This window comes from Chamaea fasciata, unplaced genomic scaffold (genome assembly GCF_029207755.1).
Source record: "Chamaea fasciata isolate MVZ Bird 193981 ecotype frontalis unplaced genomic scaffold, bChaFas1.0.hap1 SCAF_2, whole genome shotgun sequence".
In the NCBI taxonomy this organism is placed as follows: Eukaryota; Metazoa; Chordata; class Aves; order Passeriformes; family Sylviidae; genus Chamaea; species Chamaea fasciata.
Genome location: NW_027094087.1, coordinates 106,301,290 through 106,324,461, shown reverse-complemented (window position 1 = coordinate 106,324,461; position 23,172 = coordinate 106,301,290). Strand labels below are relative to the sequence as shown.

At 33.3% G+C, this 23,172-nt stretch overlaps 1 protein-coding gene across 11 annotated transcripts in view; it reads left to right on the top strand.

Annotated features, from left to right (window-relative positions):
- The window catches only part of DMD (dystrophin), a 990,047-nt gene that overhangs the window by 440,846 nt on the left and 526,029 nt on the right, over positions 1–23,172 (top strand). For all 11 annotated transcript variants that reach the window (XM_066176982.1, XM_066176984.1, XM_066176989.1 and 8 more), the window contains one exon: positions 406–556. In XM_066176982.1, the coding sequence (XP_066033079.1) occupies positions 406–556 (151 nt within the window). The remainder of the gene's footprint in view (positions 1–405; positions 557–23,172) is intronic.

Here is a 23,172-nt window from a genome sequence, read left to right as displayed (position 1 = left end):
TAATATTTTAGGTTTTTATAATCGTCCTTTTATTTTGAGACTTTTTTTTTTTGCATAGTTATCATTATAAAATTCTCAAAGTGAAACATAGAAAAAAAGGGGTTTTTCTTAAGAGTCCCTTTGCACAATGAAAGTGGAATTTCACTTGAAGACCATTGCATTTTCTTGAAAAGGATTTTAAAATTGATAAAACACTGATTGTGGTGCATTTGCTTAGTGATAATTTCACTTCAGAGGTACTGCCATATTGCCATTTGATATAACTGTTATAAATGCTAATATCTTATACCATCAATATTATACTGATTTTAACCTGAGATATCCAACATTATTCTCGGTTTTTTTTCTGTAGTCAATAAATAAAGTATAAATAGATTGTTGTTTCATCTCCTTTTATACTTGCAGACGGTTTGACAAATCTTTGGAAAAGTGGCAGATTTTTCATTCTGACATGAAGAGATTTAATCATTGGCTAAGTGAAACTGAAGAGAAGCTGTCAAGAGCACAGATAGAGGCTGGAGACGTGGGGCTTGTGAAAACCAAGCAATTTATCCAGGTATGATTTGATTAGCCTATATCCTGTTTTTCTGTAGGGTTTCAGAAAAAATTCAGGTCTGGGTAATCTGTATAGTTTTGCAGTTCATTTAAAGAGGGTTTCTAGTCTTCAGTGGACAGTGACAATTTTGTTTAGATGTGCCTGTTGTTCTGTTTAACTAAGAATTTTCACTAGCTTGTTTTAAGATACATTTTTAAATGAAATAAGATATGGGATGACACGGTATATTGTGGTACTTTCATTGTTATATATTTCTTCGGTCTTTAATTAAAGTGATGGTAAATTTCTATTTATGACCAGCAGGAGTATCAGACTTACTTTTAAATTCTTGTGGAAGTGATTAGCCACTGAACTGTACAAGAGGTAATCTGTGAACGATGTCTTGCAAGTATTGCTTATTATGCCTGTTTCATGTTTTAATCAAAGAACCTGGAGGATGCTTTTATTTGTGAAATGCAGTGTGACAGAATAGCCACTTAGTTGCTATGTGTCCAGTTCCAATTTGTATGCTTTTCATCTTGCAAGCTCTTTGAGCATCATAAGGAAAATAATAACTCTAGTTTCTTGGTAGTTTGTTTCATTTCCCTCTTATGTGATTCAAATGGTAATGGGTATGAAGAATTAATTCCAAACTGATGTTTTGGAAGTAGATCGTTTCAGCTGAATAACTTGACCAAACTCTGGATTCATATTATAAATTACTACTTGAGCATAAGAAAAAAGTGCTGTTAAAGTAATTGGCACTTGTACATTTGAATTGCTGGATTAAATTACTTGATTTCAGGTTGAAAGACGTTAGGTCTGTCTAACAATGAAGCCAGAGGTTTTTTTTGATTGCAACACTAACCTAACTGCTTGGACTACAGTTTAAAAAAAATAATTCATGTCATTTGAATTTTAATATTTCAAGTCAAATTTTTAAAGATTTACATTGCTATTTCTTAACTCTAAAACTGCTGAACTGAAAAGGAAACAAAATTGTGTGGTGCAAGTATATAAAAAAGGATACAACTGTTAAGTAACACACTAAGCTGAAGCAGTTAAAATAACAATTTAATTTTTTTCACATTATTTCAATGCTTTGAATACTGAATAAAGGTGCCTAAGATCAGATTTATAAAGTAGAATGTCATGAAGGAATTAAAGATGTTTTTTGCTGTATATGTAAAAGTTAGTGAAGTTTATGTGTATGTTCTCTGAAACCTAAATTCCCTTTCTCTGTCCCACAATTTGAAAAACATACATATATTACTAAAGTAAGATGTGTACCTAGGTAGACACAAAAAAAAAAAAAAAAAAAAAAAAAAAAAAAAAAAAAAAAAAAAAAAAATTTCTAACCTCTTGCAAAATCAGCATTTTCCCTTGGAGTAGGTTGATTTTTGAGAGTGCCCGGATGAAGGTAAGATGTGTTATAGATGTTATAAATGCACTGGGTGTGTAGCACATTTCAAAGTCTCAGCAGATTAGAAGCATTATTTTCTTACCATCATTAAGAAAGAGATTCATCCTAAACTGAACATCACACTGAAAGACCCTGAGATAATGTCTTGTTCTGCAGAAATTTATATTTCTGTGCAAAAGACTTCTGTTTTACATTTCCCTTTGACTTAGCCTCCTTCCCATTTGTTCTCCATTTATTATTTTCTTATGCAACATATGAGAACACTTTGAATATATGTTTCCAGAGTGTTTTTTTTTCTTTTTGCCATCCATTAAGCTTTTTCTTTCTTCCCTTCTCTGTTGTGTTAGAAATCCTATGAACTCACAAATTTGTCACTTACAAATTTTGTTTAGCTCAGTACAACAGACAAAAGTACCTTTCTAATGAAAATTCAAGTGATGCAAAAATATTCCAACTAACCTCAAGAATGCAGATCCAATGTTAGTTAACATTTATTTGTGACAGAATGCTAAGTCTGAAGTTGCACTGTTTCCATTCTTTTCATTGCTTCTTTATTTTGCTGGGTCTTGTTTCAAAAATGTTAGGCTTCTGTGAAGCTGACTGAAGAGATCATTAGAATTTCCATTAGGGAAACAGTTAAAACAGCTGAGCGTTCTGATTTACTAGAGTAGCAACTTGTTTTATTAATGAGATCATGCTGCTTAGTGAACCATATTCAGAATTAACAGGATTTGTTTGAAAATGCTATACAAGCAAGTGAATAGTCTGGCATTCAAGAAGGAACTAGAAAAAGAAAAATATACAAAACCTTCAGATGTGTAATACTATTTCTGAGTAGGACTACTTTGGAAAAATAAAAATTAATATGCTCATTAATATTCAATAAATACATAGAGTCAAATGCTTATATAAAATGAAATAGTCAACAGTATGATTAGATGATTATGTTAATAGAGGTTAAAATGTAATTACATTTTTCAGGTGTATTTGGGGAGGGCAGGTGTGTTCCTCTTTGCTGCATAATGGCATGGTATTAAACAACATTATGCTTTATAAGTAATGTGAATGAATTCTAAGAATAGTTTCACTTCAGGTCATGAACTCTTAAATATTCTTATTGTGAATTTTTCACTAGACTTTCTGAGATCAGAACTTATGGTGCTGAGAAGAAATACCACATTTAAGTTTTTAAGAAATTGTAATTGATGTATTTTATGATTAGGAGACACAAGATTAAAAAGGATGTTTCACGGATAGCACATCATGTAATCCCTTTGAAATGTATCGAGCTCTGTCTTTAAAGTAACAAAGGATTTTTTTTCTCTCTCTTTATTGTGACAGAGAGGTTCTTCTCTCTCCTTACTCCTTAATGCTTGGCGGTTGTAACTTCATCAGCTACCTGCATTTGCACTTAGTTTATTTATTTTGGTGCCAGGACTGAGCTGTGGTTCAGTTTTATCTGCTCCTCAATGTTTATCTCCTTCTGCTCTTACAGGCTGCAGTCATTTTCCCTATTGGGCTGTGTTCTGTACACTAAAGCCACAATTTTCTAATCTGCTATCACATGGTAGCCAGACAACTTGTCTCTTATTTCCTGTGCTTATTTCTCTTTCTGGAGCATGAGTTCTCAAATTAGCACACTATTACCCAAACTGAAATACCATCTGTATCAACAAGGTAGCTCAGGTGCTGTGGTTAGTGGTTGCATCTTACCATGGATGAATGCTAGAAGAGAATTTTCAGTCATCTATCTAAACTTTGTTATTTTATTTTCTTCTCTTGTGACCTGCCTTGCAGTCCTGATCTACATTCTATTCCATATGAGGGGAGAAAAAAAAAGAAAACAAACCAGCAAGAACACCATGTTGTACTGGAAACTAATGCTAGGTTAATATACAGCAAATAAGCAAGCAAGGAATACAGCTGGGGTTTAAGGGGGATTGTTGTGGCACATGTACATGCAAAAAAGCTGCCAAAAAAAGGAATGCTACTGCAGTTTCAGAACTGGGATGTGAAGTTACATGCATGAATCATTACTTGAGAATTTTGAAATATTATTTTTATTTTAAAAATATAGACAATTTGGAATATTTGTTCTTTGCATTGGTTTTAAGAATTGCTCAATGGTCTATATTTAGAGTCCAATTGTGGGTTACAATTTTAACTTAATTTTATTATTTTAAGTGGTGGAGTTTCAATAGCAAAATCATGAAGTTCTGGGTCTGAATTTTGAAGAAATTCCATTGTATTCATGATGTTCATTTATTGTGACTGATCAGTGATGAGTATTTTATTTTTCATAGTTTCATTGACTCAAAAATATTCCTATTATATCATTATTAGTTTCTCAAGGTTTTGGGGTTTGTTTGTTTGTTTGGGGTTTTTTTTTTTGTTTTTTTGGGTTTGTTTTGGTTTGTTTTTTTTGTTTGTTTGTTTGTTTTTTTAATTTACTGGCATAAATATCAAGGGTATGTTTATTTTTCAAGGTTTCAGAGGATCTTAAATATTGTATAATGGGCCTCATTATTTATACTCAGCCTTCTGAGGATACCCTGGATGTAGAAATGGCTCTGTAAATTACAGATCTCCAACTGTTCATACATTGAATGTCCAGCATTTACATTTTAGAGTGCTTATCCCTGCCTGCAAAAGGCTTGTGAATGACTCGTGGCTTCTCTAGACCTCCTTTCTGCAGCACCATGCTGTCAGGAACATCATATTTTTGCCTTGTAGATGTTTAAAGTAAGAAGATATCAAGAATCCAGCCTTCAGTGCTGAAAGTCATGGTCATGCTAATAATTTCTCTCTTTTATATCTAAATTGGATTATATGGATGTTGATGATTTAATAACCACCAAATTTAGACAGTTCTTTCTGGAATAGAGCACAAATGCAATCAGAGTAGAGAGGAGAAAAAATGTTTCAGTGCTCAAGGCCACATATTTTCTACCATGAAAGCACAGTGGTAAGTGGCTGGATAGTTTGCTCTGCTTTCCCCCAAATATAAATACTGTAAAACAATTTATATATATATAATAATTTTGACTTTCATATGTTAGGTTTTGTATTTTTACATTTATTTCCTGCTTTACTGAGTGATAAAGGTTATTCCAATAATTTCTGATTCTCCCTATTCCAGTTTGGATTCAAACACTTAAATTGTCTTCCACCTGCTTCAATTTTGACTTGTGTTTTTTGCTGATGAGAGATATTGTCAGAAAACTTGTAGAACTGTAGCAAAATACTCTATTCGAAGTGATTTCTATCATTGCCTAGTGACTGTGTAAGAGAGAGAAAATACAGAATTTGGAATAAGTGAGAAACCAATTTAGCATTGTGTTAGAAGAATATTTAATTAGAACAATCAAGGTACATACTAAAATGTCCTTCATATTGCAAGGACATGTCTGGAAAGATATAGATCTGTCAGGAATCTGTACATTATTGCCTAATATTAGGCATTATTGCCTAATAGTTTTAACAATACAAAGCACTCTATCCCTTACCATTATGTCAAAAAGAGATTCTATCATCTTTATTTTATTTTATTTTATTTTATTTTATTTTATTTTATTTTATTTTATTTTATTTTATTTTATTTTATTTTATTTTATTTTATTTTATTTTATTTTATTTTATTTTTTATGTTCTCCTTACAGTTTTACGTGGTAAAAATTAGTACTTTAACTAAATATCATGAACTAGGAACTAAATTGGTGTAAACCTGATTGCCAGCATACAGGACTGCTGTCAGTTCTTCCTTACATATTGACTGGATCATTTATTCAGAGGAGATCACTGGTTTTCTTTCTACTGAGTATCATCCTCTGATCAAACATCTCTGAGTGCAGAATGCTTCTGCCCCGAAGAAAGAAAAGACCCAGAGACACCCCAGGGATTTCAGTCTTGTGTCCAGTTTCTAAGGTCTCAGTAGAAATGTTTCAAGTAATACATATGAGCTCTGCATGGGGCACCTGGGCCCTAACTGAGCAAAACCCTTCTTTTTCTGGTTCGAGCTCATCTCAAAAATTACTTTATGGGCCTTTCTTGACTGAAGTTCTATCAGCAGTGGAAAGACTTCATTTTCACCTAATTCCTAGTAAAATAGTTCCTGCTTCTTCCTTACACTAAGCAAAATATTAACTAATACTGTGATCTTTAAAAGTTAATTTATATATATATATATGTATAAACCCTTACCCATTCTTTTACTGTTGAAAGACTCCTCACCTTTGTTACTGCTACTAATGGAATTGATGAAATACCAAAATAGTTTATTCCAAATTTGTAGTAAAAATATTTTCTTATTATTTCAAGCTGTAAGAAGTATTTCTTCACAAATAAATCTGTTATTTAATTCTTTTTTACTACACACAATGCCTAATTTACAGTATCCTATTAAAAGTTTCTAATTAATTTATTGTCACTGCTAGTAGGACATTAAAATGTCTGAAGGCTATGGGAAATAATAAATTTTAAAGTTGCTTATGCGATTTTGCCTGCTCTTGCACCATTAGGTGACAAATCGTGGCCTGTATTTAAGTTTTATTGTAAATCATGGCATTGTTTATTCTGAAAATTGAATTAAATCATGTTAGTTATTAATTAGGATGCATTTTTCAAGCATTTCATTATGAAAAGTTTTGAAATAGCTACTAGCACACAGATGTAGAGTGGCACAATTTTTATACATGAGTAGAATGAATAAATGCCGGGATTTTTCCTCTGTCTTGAAGAAAACAATGTTCTTGGACTGGCTCAGTCTTGGTGGTACCTGACTATAACTGCCTCACTGTTTGAGGGAATTTCTCCTCACCAGTTCAAGTGAGTGCTAGCACATGGGAATCTGGGAAAGAGATTGAGATCTATTTCTGTTTCACAAGCGGTTTTTTGTTTCTGTATAAAAAATAAAGGAAATGGAGGATTCAATTTTTTTTTTTTAATAATAATGAATTTATCTTGGTGTCAGGGATAATCTGGGCATCATGCGTTTTTCATGCTATAAATAGAGTAGTTAGTCTGACTGTGTCTTGGAAGTTTTGGGAAATGAGTGACTAGATGAATGATGACTTTGAAGGCGGATGATATTGGCTCTTTCGCCTCACAAAAAAATTATCTGGTTTGCTTCCATAAGTCCTCCAAAAGTACATCTTGTATTGCATCAGAGATCACTGTGACATATGATTAAATCTGTGGGTATTGGTGAATAGATGTAGAGATAAGATAATTTATGACACTTGAACCCTGTCACTTAATGACTGGTCAGCCTGGGAATCTCTAGGCCTGGCCATTAAAAATGCTTACATAAAACAATCAGGGATGGGTAAGACTCTTGGGGAATAACTTTCTATGCATATTAATTCTATTAATTAGTACAACTAGGTCTTGATGGGACACTTGTCATGAATAGTTTTAATAATCTTATTTAGAACCTTGCATCCCAACAGACTTTGCAAACCCTATCCATCACATGCAGATTTCCACTGCCCTCTAAATCCATTAAGTAAAGCCCCGTAGTAATCGGGCTGGACAAGACAGTAGGTTAATGTTATTTTTCTTCAAAAAGTAAAGTGTTTTATAAGAACCACTCTGTATTATAAAAATCTGCATTATGAAAACTCTAGAGTTTATGCAGAGCAGAAAACAAAGGATCAGCATTTCCCTTATACTGTCAAAAAGGTTGCAAAAATTCAGAGAGCTCAATCATTTGAAATTTAAAAATCTAGAAAACTGGAGTAATTGTTTTCTGAAAAGTACTTTCTTTAAAACTATTTGACATGTTGTGTTAAAGAGTTATCAAATACTTCATTACCAACACTTACTTGTAAGAAAATCTTTTAGAGAGAGGCTATTTCTTTCTTTAATGCATTTAAAGCTCCTGGAAGAATTTTTTTCGCGCATTGTTGCTCACATCAAGTTGTGTATGCAATTAATTTTCTTTCTAAAATTAAAAACTGAAAAAAAAAAAGTGATATTATTTTAGTGAAGATTATAGCAGAAGTTCAGGACAATATTTGATATTTATGAGAGACATTTTTTGATCTCAATCTTTTATTCTTTTCTATTATACTTCAGCAGGTAGCAAATATTGTATTTCTCAGTCTTCTAAAAATAAACACAATACAGATATGCTGTAGCTTCTAATTCAAAACCTAGGCTTTTGATGGGTGAAAAAAACCAAAAAACCCTGTATCAACTACGCAATTTTTAAAATATTTAAAATCTGATTGACTTTTCACAATGGAATTAAGACCACTGTAGAAAAAACCCCAAACTTTTATTTCATGGTTCTAAGTATTTTTCATTTGCTGAATATCTTCTTAATTCAAGCAATTGTTCTACCCTAATTCTAGTTAAAAGGAGAAATAAATATGTTGTTTTGCCCCACATGTTTACAAGGTTCAATTTTCATTGAATGATTGATGGATATGTAATATATTGTGGAGTGTGGAAAATTCCAGTTTATGCATTGATTGGAATAAGACTATAATGAACTGTTGTATTCATCCTCTGCCTACACTAAATTTTAGATGTACATATCAGAATTTTGCTGATTTCAAAATGGCTTCTTAAGTTTTGTTTTGGTTTGTTATTTTAATAAAGACAGCAAACCCTTGGCATACATAAGGTACACACCTGCCAAAAATGCTAGAAGGGAAAGAAGAAATGAAAGAGAACATATTATGAACAGCTTTTTCAATATACAATGACTATATTAGAATGGCAAATATTTCTCAGTTTCACAATATTATGTATCTCACCAAACCCCGGCAGAAGGTGACAGTCAAAATCAATTATTTGTCATTTCTGTGGAAGTGTAGTTTAAAAGAAGATTTATAAAGATGTACTCAAACTGGGCAAGGTCCTGCTACTGGGTTGGTATCAGAAGTCAAATTAAAATATTTAGGGAACACTTTTGGTATGTAAAAAATAGTTTCAGGGTCCTAAGATGAGCAGAGAGTTCTATGAATGTTAATTTTCCATTAGTGTGGTGGAAATGGGAACTATTATTCACCTGTGTTATGTAAGACAGTTCATACAAGTTTTACTGTATTGCAGCCTAGAATTAGGTGTGAATTATTTTATATAAAATAGGTGATCACCTTTATTTATTTATTTTACGTTTTTTGATAATGTTCTATTGCCTTCCATAGCAGAAGGTGGTTCTCTTCTCACTCTTAGTGGGAAAAACATATTAATGACAACTGTTGGGAGGGTTTTTTTGTAGTTTTGTTTTGTTTTTTCGGGTTTGTTGTTGTTGTTGTTGTTGTTGTTTTTCTTTTGGGTTTTTTTGGTTTTGTTTTTTTGTTGCTACATTATCTTGCTATTTATCTCTCATTGAGCTCATCCTGTGTTCCATGATTGAGTCACTACAGTTGTCTTAAATTCTTCCTGCACAAGACATTCTTCTTTTAACAGTTGTTTAGAACAGCTGAATTGGAAAAGATCTGTTCTGTACACTGTATGTAAATAATTTAGTTTAATGGGATGACTTGCTAATAGGTGTTTATGTGAGGGTTCTAATGCTGTTATTAGAAAACTGACTCCTTTGAGAAAAAAAAATAATATTTTCTTACGAATGTATTTAAGACTTTTGTTTGTGCCTTCAATTGCAAAACCCCCAAAACAATAACGACAACAACAACAACAACAACAAAAAAAAACAACAACAAAAAACCCAACCAAAAAACCTTGCAAAACAATCTGATCTTGTTTAAACTTTTCAGAGAGTGAGATTCTTTCTAAATTCACCTAAACTATTTGAGAGCTTTTTTTCAAGAAATCTAACAGAATTCTTAGCACAAATTAGCATCTGCTCTGAGTGAATGAGCATTTGGTAGATGTTGTTCAAGAGTAAAGTAGATCTCAGGAACTGCTCCAATAAGATAAAGTACTGTAGTGTTTTCTATTAAACGCTTCAAGGCAAGGAGTGTTTGTTTGTAATTGCACAGTCTGTTGATGTGGGGCCTTAGTTTTAGCTGGGTTTTCTCTCAAGATCTCAAAGCCGAACTTTGCATTTGCAATCAATACAGAACAAAGGTTAGGAATAAACTGAAAATACTTACTGTGATTAGCTTAAATGGTTTTGCCATTTAAACTGTATACTTCAGTTTGAGTGGGCACTCTAACATATTTGAACCCATAGGTCGTGTTATATTTATGTACTGTTTTGATTTTTGGAAGACACACTAATATCATTTATGACGACTGGCAAGAATTTTTTTTGAGCCTTTTGTTAGTGCTTGTGTTACTTCTGAGTGTTACAGGATTTAGAAACTCAGAAGAACTCATGCTCCTGGGAACATCCTTAAGATACCACCTCAAATAAAATCTCTTCTGGTATTTTCTATATTTGCTATCATTATTCTACTTCATTACTTCTTTTTTAGTTTTAATACCTTCAGCAGTAGTTCCTGTTACGCAAGGCTGATGGTTCTGCAGTCTTGCCATAAGCAAGGCAAAATAAAAAGTCAGTGAAATTAGGCTGATAAACTTATTACCTTTGTGTTTGTTTGTTTATTTGTTTCAGAAGGGGAAGAAATTTAATGACCCCAACAGTACATGTTTCGTTTTAAAAGTACTAATAGAAAAGCCATCTAACAATTAATTTTGGTGATTTGATATTTTTTTGCTGCAGTACATCATGCTTTTGGAACACAGGAAATTTAACCATTTGAAAATCCTGAATTATTAATCAGCAAATATCAAATAGAAGGGATGACCTAATTACAATTAAATTAGGCAATGACCTAATTACAGATTCACGATAACAATATTCATACCAAAATCAATTCACACGCCTGCACATCAAGGGAGGTGTAAAATTATATCTGTCTGTATAAAGGTAATTCCCCTCATATTCAGTGAAATACTGAGGTCAAATCCCTCAACATTGCTCAACATGGGTTGCACATTGAGGAGTAGAGGTGCATGAGGGGGTGCCAGGCTTTATCATCAGGGACGGTTTTCTGAGTGTCGCAGACGTGAGGGTTCTGGAGCTCCAAGAGGCATCCCACTCAGTGGTGCTGCAGCCCACGAAAAGATCTCAAAGGGACTCACTCAAGACTCCTGTTCGCATTGTCATGAGATGATTTGCTTTAGTTGTGGATGCTAACAACCTGGTCAAAGGGAAATTTTTAGGCATCAGGCAGCAGCAGAGCCTGTGGGAAAACAGGTAAGATTGACTTTCCCAGGCATTGCTCTGGAGGAGCTGGGAGAAGACATTCCAAACAATTTCTAATCTCTGCACTGCTGCTTTGCCAACTTGTTTCCTTGCAAAGATGTTTACGAAGAGGTGCCAGCTTGAATGACGAATCATGTCCAATTGTATGGGAACACTGTATAAAAAAGGTTTGCTTTCTAATAAACCTTGCTATGTGCCCTCCAAGGAGATTGGAGTCATATTGTTTATTCAGCCATCCCAAATACAATAACAATATTTAGTCATCTGCAAAATTTCCTTCCTCAGATCAGTTATCACTGGAATTCCCAAAACATTTGGAATTTTTTTCTAGAACTCCAGCAAAAATGGTACCATTCCTTGTGGACTGATTCAGGTAGGAAATATTTCAAGGCTGTCAGGGCATGACTGATGGTTCCCACAGTATATTATATACATATATGTACACATATATGCATATATATGCATCATCACAGTATATTTTTTGTTTCTCTAGAATACCCAAAGCTAGTACACAGTTCTAGGACATGTTACGTATTAATAGATAGATGTTTCTTATTAAACTGAAAGGTAATGGGTTTTTATGGATATTTGTGCTTCATTTATATTTGAAATGCTGCTGGTTCTACATCTTGGTCACTGTGTTTTTCTGTTATAGAATTCCTATTTTTTTTTTATTTTTTTTTTTTTTAAATGATAAAGCTAAAACTGGAATTAAGGTTTACCATGTTGGTTTTTTTGGTTGGTTTGTTTTGGGGGTTTTTTTTCTGTGTTTTTTTTTTTAATTTGTTTTTCACATATTCATAGACCCTTTAATTACATTTACTAAGAAATTAACACATTTTTCAATACTATTTAGTGTATGGCTAAACTTAATGATTTTGCAGATGATTTGACATTCCTGACTTTGTCCATCTTTTACAAAATCTTGTACTGTGGTCACAGAATTTAGGTAACGGCTATATTTGAGAAAAAACACAGAGGAATCATAAACTGCCTATTTCTTTATCTGCCTTCAAAGAATTTTACTATCTCCTTTGTCTGTGTCACAATGAAAACTCCAGGTATAGCTGATTCTTTACCACTTTCTTCTGGCAACAATTCTCTTGGTTCCACTTCTTTTTCAGAATTGTTGTAGAGTGTTTTTTTGATGATTTGTTGGGGTTTTTTTGATTTTTTTTTGGTTTTTTAATAGGAGTGCTCGAGACTTTGGGCAGGGTTTGCATTCTTTATTCCTAGAGGTAGACTGTACTTTCAGATGAACTGGTGCGTGTGCTGCTTCATTTTCTCTTTGCTTACTAGCAGACTTACAGTTCTCTATCACTAGAGATTATCTCTTAGTCTTCAGATTCTTTAAGGATGCAGGGCTGGTTTACTTTTTTTCCCTAAATACAACTTAAAATCTGATTGCTTGGAGATTTTGGCTTCTCTTGGGCTCCAGCAGATTTCCTGAAATCCTTGGAGACCAATCAACATGAAAGCAATATTTACTTTAAAAAAGGAAACAAAGCAAAACAAATTCCTGTCAATGTGAGTTTTGAGAAACAAAGAACAACATTAAGAATTTTAAATTAACAAAGTTATTTTGGTACTGAACCATCAGTCTGGACTGAAATGGGATTGTAAGCATGTTGCAGCAATAAGGAACAACTAGGAACATTGCTGTACCCTCATTTCCCCAGATAAGTTATTTCAAAGGGCAAATATTTTCCTTTTATTTCATTCATATAATTAATCTAGTTATAATACTTAATGCTTTGGCTAGATTTATGCTTGATTCTTTTCTAGTTGATTTATTTCTGGTGAGGTCTCAACAGACTTTATGCATTTTAAAGGCATGATGTTTTCAAACACAACCCTTGGGGTAACCTAAGTGCATTTTCAGAACACAGTCTTTGAATACAACTTTTGTTCTTAATTCAATCTTCCTAATTAGGAAAAATTACATACATCTTGTATTTTGACAGAAAGAATTACAAATATATTTGGTCCTGCCTATATGGCTGGATTATTTGCAGTAATACTGAGACTGATTGAGGGAAAGGATAACACATTTAGGAGTAAAAATCACCTTAATGAAATGTAATTATCTCATGACTGTTTGGCTAATTTCCAAATTTTTAAGACCATCATAGTCTACTTGATTCTTACATTGGTATCTGAAAAAAGCATGCACTTTCTGGCAGTAGAAATTATTATTTTAAGCACATGGCAGCTGGAGAAAAGAAAAAGATAAACTTAGTAAAGTTAGTGTGAATGTATAAGCTGAGTTTCTGCAATTTATGGAAATTATTCTGCAATTAATGGAAAGATAGCAAGTGAAGTTATGTTTAGTATGATTAAAAAATATTTTTGAACTACCTTATAATACAAATGGGATATGCACCAATTTCTGAAGTTCATTTATGACCAGAATATTTGTAAAAGTCATGTGTGCAAATAATAATATTCCATATTTCTTACTTATGTTTTAAATTGTTCACATACCTCCAAAAACAGAATAACAGCATGCCAACATGAGATAATATAGAGAGAAATTTAGAATATAGCTTTAAATTTTCTTTCTAAAAGCTCAGAATATGGTAAAAATTTTTGCCATGTCTTTGAAGGGCCCTTACAAGTAATAACTGATGCAGAAAATAAAGCATCAGTTAAAATGTGACATAATAGGAAAATTCTATTTTCCTGTGGAAGTTTTCCAAAGTTGCATTTCAAATCAAAATGAACGTTATAGAAGAACTTACAGCACCCCGTCTTATTATGCATTGTAGACCTGACAGAATTGTTCACAATAACTACAGTGCTGAACATTTTACCATTAGGTCTTGGCAGTATTTTCTGTAGTAGTGAAAGAGAGCTATTCAAAGCTGTTTGGAATTTTAGAATCCTAATTAAGCTGGTTTATTTCGTTTAAGGTAAATTGTCTTTTGCTTCATAATACTGTCTGTAGTACTTTAAGTGGGATGCAAATACTTTTAAAGTTAATATCAGCAGCTATTATATAATATTGATTTAAAATCTGTTGAACACCCATGACCTCAGAGATAGTTTATCATGAGGATAAATTAATCGTGTTAGCTGTGCTTGATCTCATGAAGACAGTACAAATTTAGAAACTATATAAACAGGGGTAGGTAATTATTTTGGGTATTACTGGACATACCAGGATAGTTTCATCATAATTAGGCACATTAAACAAGTGATGAAGCAATATAACAATAGACCAAGTAATTTTTTACCCCATTTAGCCATCAAATTTCTAAAAAGTTCTAAAAATAACACCCCACCCCCCCCGCCCCGATTTTAAAGCATTAAAATATAAGTCTCAAGTGTAAGTATTAAATCTGAATTTTGACTACCCTCACTTTTGACTATTTCTGCTTTTCTGTAGTTAACTCAATTCCTCTTGAATCTATCATTGTTCCACTATTGCATGGATTTCTCGGTTTTATTTACACAGTTACTGTATAGTTCTTAAGATCTTTGGATCTAAGTATCTATGTTTTTTAAGATCTTTCTAAGATCTCTAAAATTTTTCTACCTTTTTTTTTCCGACTTCTGTTAATTTTTCTTAGATATTTAAGTACTTTATATAGGAAAGAACCTAAAGAGAGTATAAGAAGTAGCAAACCAAAAAATCAAAGAATTAGAAATTGAAATTCAAGTCCCTTGCTAGCCATTGGTCTGTGTAATACAGGTTTTGCATTTTTTGCAACAAAGAAAAGCCAAGGCAAGTGACCCTTGCATTCTAATAAATTCAGTCTTTCACAGTTTTCATTATAGCAGTGAGAAATTCAGATCTCAGCTGTCTGACATGAGGCCATGTACCAGTGATTTCCACACATATTTCTGAATATATAAATCTGATATATCCGTTTCTGAAGAATGACAGGTCAGGACAAGCACCAATTAGGGTTTAGCAAGGAGTAACTAACATGCATATTTCTGCATAAAATACTGTATTTGGATGAATATGAGGTTGTAACACATCTCAAGAGTATTCCTTTTCTGCATGGAATTATTTCCAAAGCACCTCTGCAGCCATAACCGTGATTTAAACTAACATTATTCCTATTATACTGTCATTATCATTAAAGTAATTCAGAACCATGACCAGTATCAGTCAGAATGCCCTTTTGTCAGAAAAGGGAAACTGTTCCTCTCCATTCCATATTGCCAGCCCTCCAATGCTTGCAGTCCTAGTGTGAATCAGAAATCAGATGCCATATTATATTAAGTATATAAAAATGGTCCAATTGTCATAATCAAAAGAAAAACATATGGGGTAAGTCTAGAAATCTGTATTATTTTCTTCTATCTTATTAACCTGTTGTCTATAGTCAACAGAAGTCCTAATTGAAGTATAATCTAGCTTCAGAACATTTTATTTCAAATCTTACCCAAAGGTCGAAAAACTGCACAGAAAGCTTAGAGATTCCTTACTGTGGTTTATACCATCTCAATTTTTTTTCCATTGGTAAAATCTCAGTAGCCTCTCTGATAAATGGAGTGACACTGTGAGTGGTATTTTGTCAGATTTCTTGACTCTTATTCTGTTTAAATAAAATCATTGATAAATAATTAAGTTTCTAGTGGCTTCACTGCTTTTCTCTTGCAATTAAGTGACTTTACCAGTGCAGATCTGAAGCTGAAGCTACTGATGGAAAAATATGACCAGATGAGAATTTATTTTACACTTTTATATCCGCAGACGACTGTGCAGAAGAAAATTATTCCTAGTTTGTAAGGGTATTTCCTAACATTCCTAGGACAGAGAAAAAATATTTAATATTACTTATGGTTTTTGAAAAACTGATTGGAAAACACTGCACAACAATGCACATTTTTTTTTCATGAATAAGGCCAAGCTTGATTGAAAGCTGGGCAACACCTCCATCATCCTTTTTTTCGCTGCTAAAAGTTTAAAATTAACTTCCATAAACAAACAGATTTTTCTTAGTCCAATGGGACATGATAGAAAATGGATCTTCAATTCAGAGCCAGTATATTGTGATTAAAGGTCCCAGGGAGCTTCATAGTTCTTTTTCCATAGCACAGACTGGACTCTGATCTGTTTATGGCTCCTGGGAGAACAATACTGTAGTGTAATTTTCACATGTGAATGTTGCACTTTTTCTACCTTGCATAAATCATTCTTTGAAGAAATTTTACAAGGCTCTATGGGAAGCAAAAGCTGTGCAAGATATACACAATGTGCATAGGGAACATACTCAGATGTGACTCAAAATCACGTGGCACCACACCAAGCAGAAAATATGACGGAAAGGGGCCAGAAATTAAGCCTAAGGCAGTTCAGAAACACGATGATGATATGGAAATAATGTTTTAAAGTATAACAGTATGTTGTGTTCAAATGTTTAACTTTTTCCGATAATTTTTGTGTGTTTCAGCATGCACATGATTAGACAATTTCTGAAAGTTAGGACAATGCACCTTTCAGGAAGGATCAAAGAATGCACTATTTTTTCCCTCGTAGCAATAAAATGGCATCCCTGACACTATTAGTCAGATCAAGAAAGAAGCAAATAATATCTCTCATAACTGGGAAAATCTAAGAAAGACAATTTTTATTTTGAATTAAATGCATTCCTTAACAAAACCCAAAGCAGCTGGAGTTGAACTAAATTTTAGTTCAACTGAGATAGTACAAACAGAAAAATCTCTGGGCAGTTGCAAAAGCCATCAAAACTATTGGGCTGTCCTTTGCAGCTGCTGTAAAGTCTCAGCATGCCTACTTTTTGTTTCTATGTTTGGTTACTGATTGCTATCTACTGTACCATTCTACTTCATGGACTTCTACTTCATAGTAGATTTCTGAGTTATTATGATTGTATGTACAGGAAATATATATATATATATATATAAATGTATGTAGCTGGGCTCTTAGCATTCTTATTTTATTTTGTATGTTCCTTCTACCCAGGCCTTCTTTTATAAGATTTCTGCATATGCACTCATAAATGAGATGTCAAGACATCCTATTTCTATCTAGGAGAATATTATCTAGTGATCTGATCTCCACAATCTATCCTACACTGGATGACTGGAACTTTGAGAGACGTGGTCCTGTGTCCTAGACCTGAACATCAAAGTATCTAAATGGTGTGAAGTGAGGCGCCAAAAGTAAAGTAGGAGCTGTCATCTGTCACTGCAACTCATCCATGCACATCCATAAATTACTGTTATGGTCAGTTTATCAAATATAGTCTTTTCCAATGTAAGAAACACATGGTCTATCAAGAAAAGCTCATAAGATAAAATGTAGAACTCAGATTTTTTTTTCTAAACAAAAATGAGGGATTTTTCCATGGATGTTGCATTTATTGTTTATCTTTATGAAAAACATTTTCTAGTTAAAAAGTAATGCTGAGGTGTAGTAAAACTAATTTTAAACCATAGGTTTTCATAAAAGCAAGACTAAATGGAAAGGCAAACAGGTGATTTTGAAATGTGATAGTGACATGGTAAGAAAGCACTTCTCTGAAGTGAACTTTCAGTAACTCCATTGTCAGATTTGCTTTTTCATCTTGTCTTTCTTTATTCTCCTAGCAAAGTCCTATTTCTACCATGACTGGTACTTTGCAGTCTTGGATCAAGGAGTTTACCTGTTTTGAAGGAAATAAGTCATGCACTTTTGGATGGGTTTTATTGCAAAAGTTTCAGGAGCTCTTTTGCAATATTCTTAGCAGCCATCTATAAAGGAGATAATATTTTTGGTCAGTGCGTCTCCATGTTTTGTGATAGAGTTTCAAATGATCAGGGCTGAGCGAAGCAGGACTTTGAAAAAAATACTGATGGTAGAAACTAGTCTTCATGTATTTCTCTTCTATCATCTTCAATCAATTTTAAAGTTTTATAGACAGGATGGATTTTTTTTTTTCTTTCTCTTTTTTCTTTTTACACAGGCTGGATTGTTTTAATTTGTCTTAAAGACTCATAGGGCAGGTCTGCAGTGATCGAAGTAATGAACTATTGACCTTAATGGAAATAAAAAGAAGAAAATCCCTATTCCCTTCAGACAATGTTTATCATTAGGTATCTATTTAGAGAGCCGAGAAAAGGAGTAAAGTGTAATACAGTTCCTGAAGCATCTTGGGTTTAATGGAAGCTCAGATACTCAGTTTCCGGAAAACTTGATAGTAAGAATGATGACTACCACTTAAAAGGTCTCATTTTGAAAAGCATTTACAGAACCTGATTGTGACCATGATAGAATGAATACGAGTATGAAATTCTCACTTCACCAAATTTTATGGTTGTGAAAAGCAACATGATCTAACACATTTTGAACAATTATGTGTGCATATAAAACGTCAGAGATACATTTGGACTTTTATTTTTACTTCTCAGCCAAACTTACTCAGAATGACAAATGTCTATTTGTACAATTCCCTGCTTTTCCAATTAAAATAGAAAGTTTTAGGGGAATTAGTACTACTGAAAAAACTATTGCTTTTTTTCCCTTTTTTTTCGGTATTGCTGCACTATAAGAGTAATATTATAATATAAAATGTTTAGGTCCCTTCCCTTCCCTTCCCTTCCCTTCCCTTCCCTTCCCTTCCCTTCCCTTCCCTTCCCTTCCCTTCCCTTCCCTTCCCTTCCCTTCCCTTCCCTTCCCTTCCCTTCCCTTCCCTTCCCTTCCCTTCCCTTCCCTTCCCTTCCCTTCCCTTCCCTTCCCTTCCCTTCCCTTCCCTTCCCTTCCCTTCCCTTCCCTTCCCTTCCCTTCCCTTCCCTTCCCTTCCCTTCCCTTCCCTTCCCTTCCCTTCCCTTCCCTTCCCTCCTTTTCTTATTTTATTTTAATAAGCTACAGTCAACCTACTCCCAGTGAGGGGGAGATTTTCAGGTTCTGTGCAAAGTTGTATTCTTCAGTTGGTACTACCAGCAGAAAGGATTTTGAATATAAGAGCTGTAATGACATGGCAAAAATTGTGTCACAAGTGGATTTGTGTCCAGGATTTCTTCTTACTTAAATGAATCCTGTCAGTTGGAAATTGCTGTTTTAATTGAACTTTGTCTCTTCAGATATCCCCAGTTAAAGGTCTATCCCTTTACAAAGGTCAATACTTGTTGAACCAAGCTTCAACTTGAATAGCTAAAGCTGGGTTTTCTTTTTATCCTCATAGACCCTAGGCAGGAGGTCCACAAACAAATTTTATTATTTCTGGTTGTTGGGAGTTATCCATTTAAATGAATGATTCATAAGTTTTCTGCAGGAAGTCTTTACTCTAGGTCAAATAGATTCAAGAATAAGCTATAAAGACAGGCAAGACGTATGAAGAAGTAAGGTAGAATGCAAGTGTTTTAAATTTTCCTGCTTTCTAATTTTTTTTAGTTCTAATGATAAGTGTGCTTTGATAATATTTACTTTTATAGTCTGCAACAGCAACTTACACTGAAACCTGTTTTGTTTTGTGCATACTATCCTTTTTTTATAATACCTGGTTTTGAGAAGAAAAGATCTCCCAACATTCATGTCTGGCTCAGTCCTAGTGAGTGTTTCATCCAAACCAAATTTGAGAACAGAAACAGACTTTATCTTTCTTTGTTGTTATTTTGGAAGAAACACTCTATTTTTATAAATCTGGTTATACTTATCTAATGTGAGGTGCCCTGATGAGGGATAAAAAAAAAAAAATCAATAAATAAGTAAGTAAGTAAATAGAGAACATAATCAGTTTAAGGAATGCACTTTTCTACACATACTCAAATTTAAACAGCTATTTCCTTCCTGATTGCAGTTCTGTTAAACTTGCTGTTTGACACCTTATGTAAGTTTCCAATGTCTAAAAGATCTGTTCACTGCATGGACTAAGGTCAGTGACCATTATGCTTCTGCTTTATGCTCAAGACCATGACCCTTTCGTACTTACACAAAAGAAAGCTTGGCTATATGTGATACATCCTTGGCATGAACTTTAGATTGCTCATAGTTTTCCTTCTAAAAGGATATTAAATGGTGGAGCTAAAGTTCTAATCACTGTGTAGTGCAGTCATAAAAAATAGCTTACAAATTTTGAAAATATTAATTTAATAAGGTTTAAAGGATGTTGTAATTATAAAAAGTACGTTGTGAATATAAGTAATGTGTAATGTGATCCAAATGACTGCCTGGCAGTTTTTGGCTTGATAGTTTTGATAGTGTGGAGCTAGTTCTGACCTAACTGGGGCAGAGCTAATAAATGGTGGTTACACTGCATAAAAGGGATGTCTGTGTCAGCTTTTCCATGCTGTTGGGGAGGGTGTAAAAGTTTTTGAATTTTTCAAAATGGATTCAGTTTTCTCTTTTCTACCATTTTTTTACTTTGTTAAAAAATTCCTCTATTGTATAGTTTAAAACAGTTAATAGATGACTGCTGACTTCTGACTTTATAGGGTGTAGGTCTGTGAGAAAGTTTGGAGTAAAGCTGATCTGGATACCATATAAGTAGCCTTACCCTACTGCTGAAATTGAGGCAGAATTGAGAAGATAGATGTGCCTTTAAAACTGGAAGAGATGGGGCGGGAAGAATACTTCTAGTATATCTTCTGGGTTGTCTCTTGACACTTACTGGATGAAATTCCTAACTAGCTTTCATTAAAAAGTGTCTGGCCAAGATATAAAGGTAGGAAATAGCAGTGTTTTAGTCTAAAAGAACAGAGATTTTCAACTGAATCAAGTTTAAATTTATGATCTTCACTGGTGTATTTAATTCTACATGTAAAAAACTGTGAAGTTGTTTTCAGTAACGGCAGTTCCCAAGGTATTTGGAATTTATATATCCATCCAGTTTCTTCTTCTGCTCTTTTGATCTAATGAAAATTTTTCATTTTATCCTTATGAACTGCAATGAAAATTTTTCATTTTATCCTTATGAACAGCATATGTACAAGAAACATGGAAAATATTTAATCTAACTCAGTTTTTATATAGTTTTTTCCTAGAAATGTGAATTTAATTTCCTCCTTTATATTGTAATTCCATGATCAGTTCTACCTAACATTCTTTCTAGTGTGTTTTGAGGATTTAGGAGTTAATGTTTCAATATTGCTTTCAAAATGCAAATAGCACATAAGATTTTATTCACACTAATAAATGTATAACTGTGATGTATCATTTTCTGACATAGCAGTATAAGTGATATGATGTCAAGTTTATGTTTGACCTTGAAGACACTTGGTGATACTTCTGCAGCTTTCCTAGGGATGGATAAAACTGTCTATTATCTGTAACTGTATTATCTAGCCATACTGTGGCTGTATTCTCTCCCTATTATGACTTCTGTTCAAGCCACCAACAATTAATTTATTCAACTGAGATGCTATCTATTTTTTTATTCAACTTCATAATATTAACACTATGCACAATGATTATATATAGTTTTTTAGACATATACTTTCTCAAGCCAAATTCTTAGCTTTGACAAGTAATAAAGACAAACAACAACAAAACAATTAGATTAGTTTGCTTATAAATTTCCAGAATATCCTGTGTATTTTATTTCCATTTTGGCGGAAAAAGAAGATTGCAGCTGATATTTATTTCATTAGAAGGAGGTAGAAAAGGTTCCAAATATAGAAACTGATGGTTATGGTACTATAAGAAATCTATATTGAATAACTGCAAACACACCAGCAAAAGTCTTAGGGGTGTTTTTAATTGTTAGCTTTAACTATTGACAATCATAGATATTTTGAGTTGTTTAAAAAGTAGTTTGCATAAGCTATGCATGAAATTCTCTGTCATCTATATATAAGTTACTTAGACTGAGAACGGAAACAGGACTTAATGGGTATGGGCTGTCTTTTTTATAACAATTTTTTTTTTCTTTGTGAGATAAAATACCACTTTTCAGTGATGACCTATCCTTGTAATATTCCAGCCTCTCACACTGGCCACAGCTATGACACAAATAGAACATGATAGTACTTTGTGCTCCTGAAAACGTGGAGATGCTGTGGCTGCTTTTACTGTCTTGTTGCTGATCTTGGTGACTGAGCCAGAAAAGAAACAGAAGAAAGGGTGAAAAAACGAAAAAGAAGGGAATTTGTCATTGACTTAAATGTCTGTAATTTGTATGATGTTGTATTTACTGTAAGCCTTGTACTCTCCTCCTTTTTTGCTAATAAAAAGTAGGGGGGGGTTTAATCACTCTTACCTTTGCTGAAGGCAGTTAAATCATCACTGCCTTATTCCTGAATCTAACCCCATGTTTCCCTTTGATCATATTCACATCACCGTCATCTCTCAGCAATGTGTGCACATTTTTCATATTGGATACCCCAGATAAGTAAATTTTATGTTCTCTTCAATAGATGGATAATCAGGGAAAGGATATGGGATTTTCAAAGTCATCTGAGAAGCAAGGGGCTAAAGGATCATCAATTCCACTGAGATAAGAGAACTTGACTCCTTCAGATTCTTTGAAAATCAGGAATAGAATGAATGATTCTGCACTAAGTCTCAGGAAAAACAGTCTTGTTGAGGAGAAAAAATTGGAGGTCCCAAGTCCTTTTGTATTACACCGCCTTTGTAACTGAGACACCAAAATTACTATGTACAAACAGACTTCACAAAACATTAGGTAGAAAAACAGATATATCTCATTTTATCTTCTTATCAGCACTCATTTGGGTATTACATATCTGTCAGATGATATGACCTGTGAGCTCTCTAGGCACACTCTTGCTACACTTTTCATGTATTAAATCAAACATGAATACTGTGTCGACTTTTCATTTGCTATGCTCATTTCTAATATTACTCACATGTCTTCATATAATTCATGGATTCATTTTCATAATTAAGTGGTATTTTTTTTCAAGGAAAAAATTATGCATTAGTGTGAGATTAAGAAAAATTTGAGTTTCTTCCTTAATTAACTATTTTGATGGAGGAATTTGGTGTAGCACAAAAAGATAAGATGTATGTAACAGTTTAAATATATCCATTGAAGTTGATCACATTACTATAGGATTGAATTAATGAGGGAATAAATCAGTGAAATAATACATAATCAAAATGAATATTTAAGA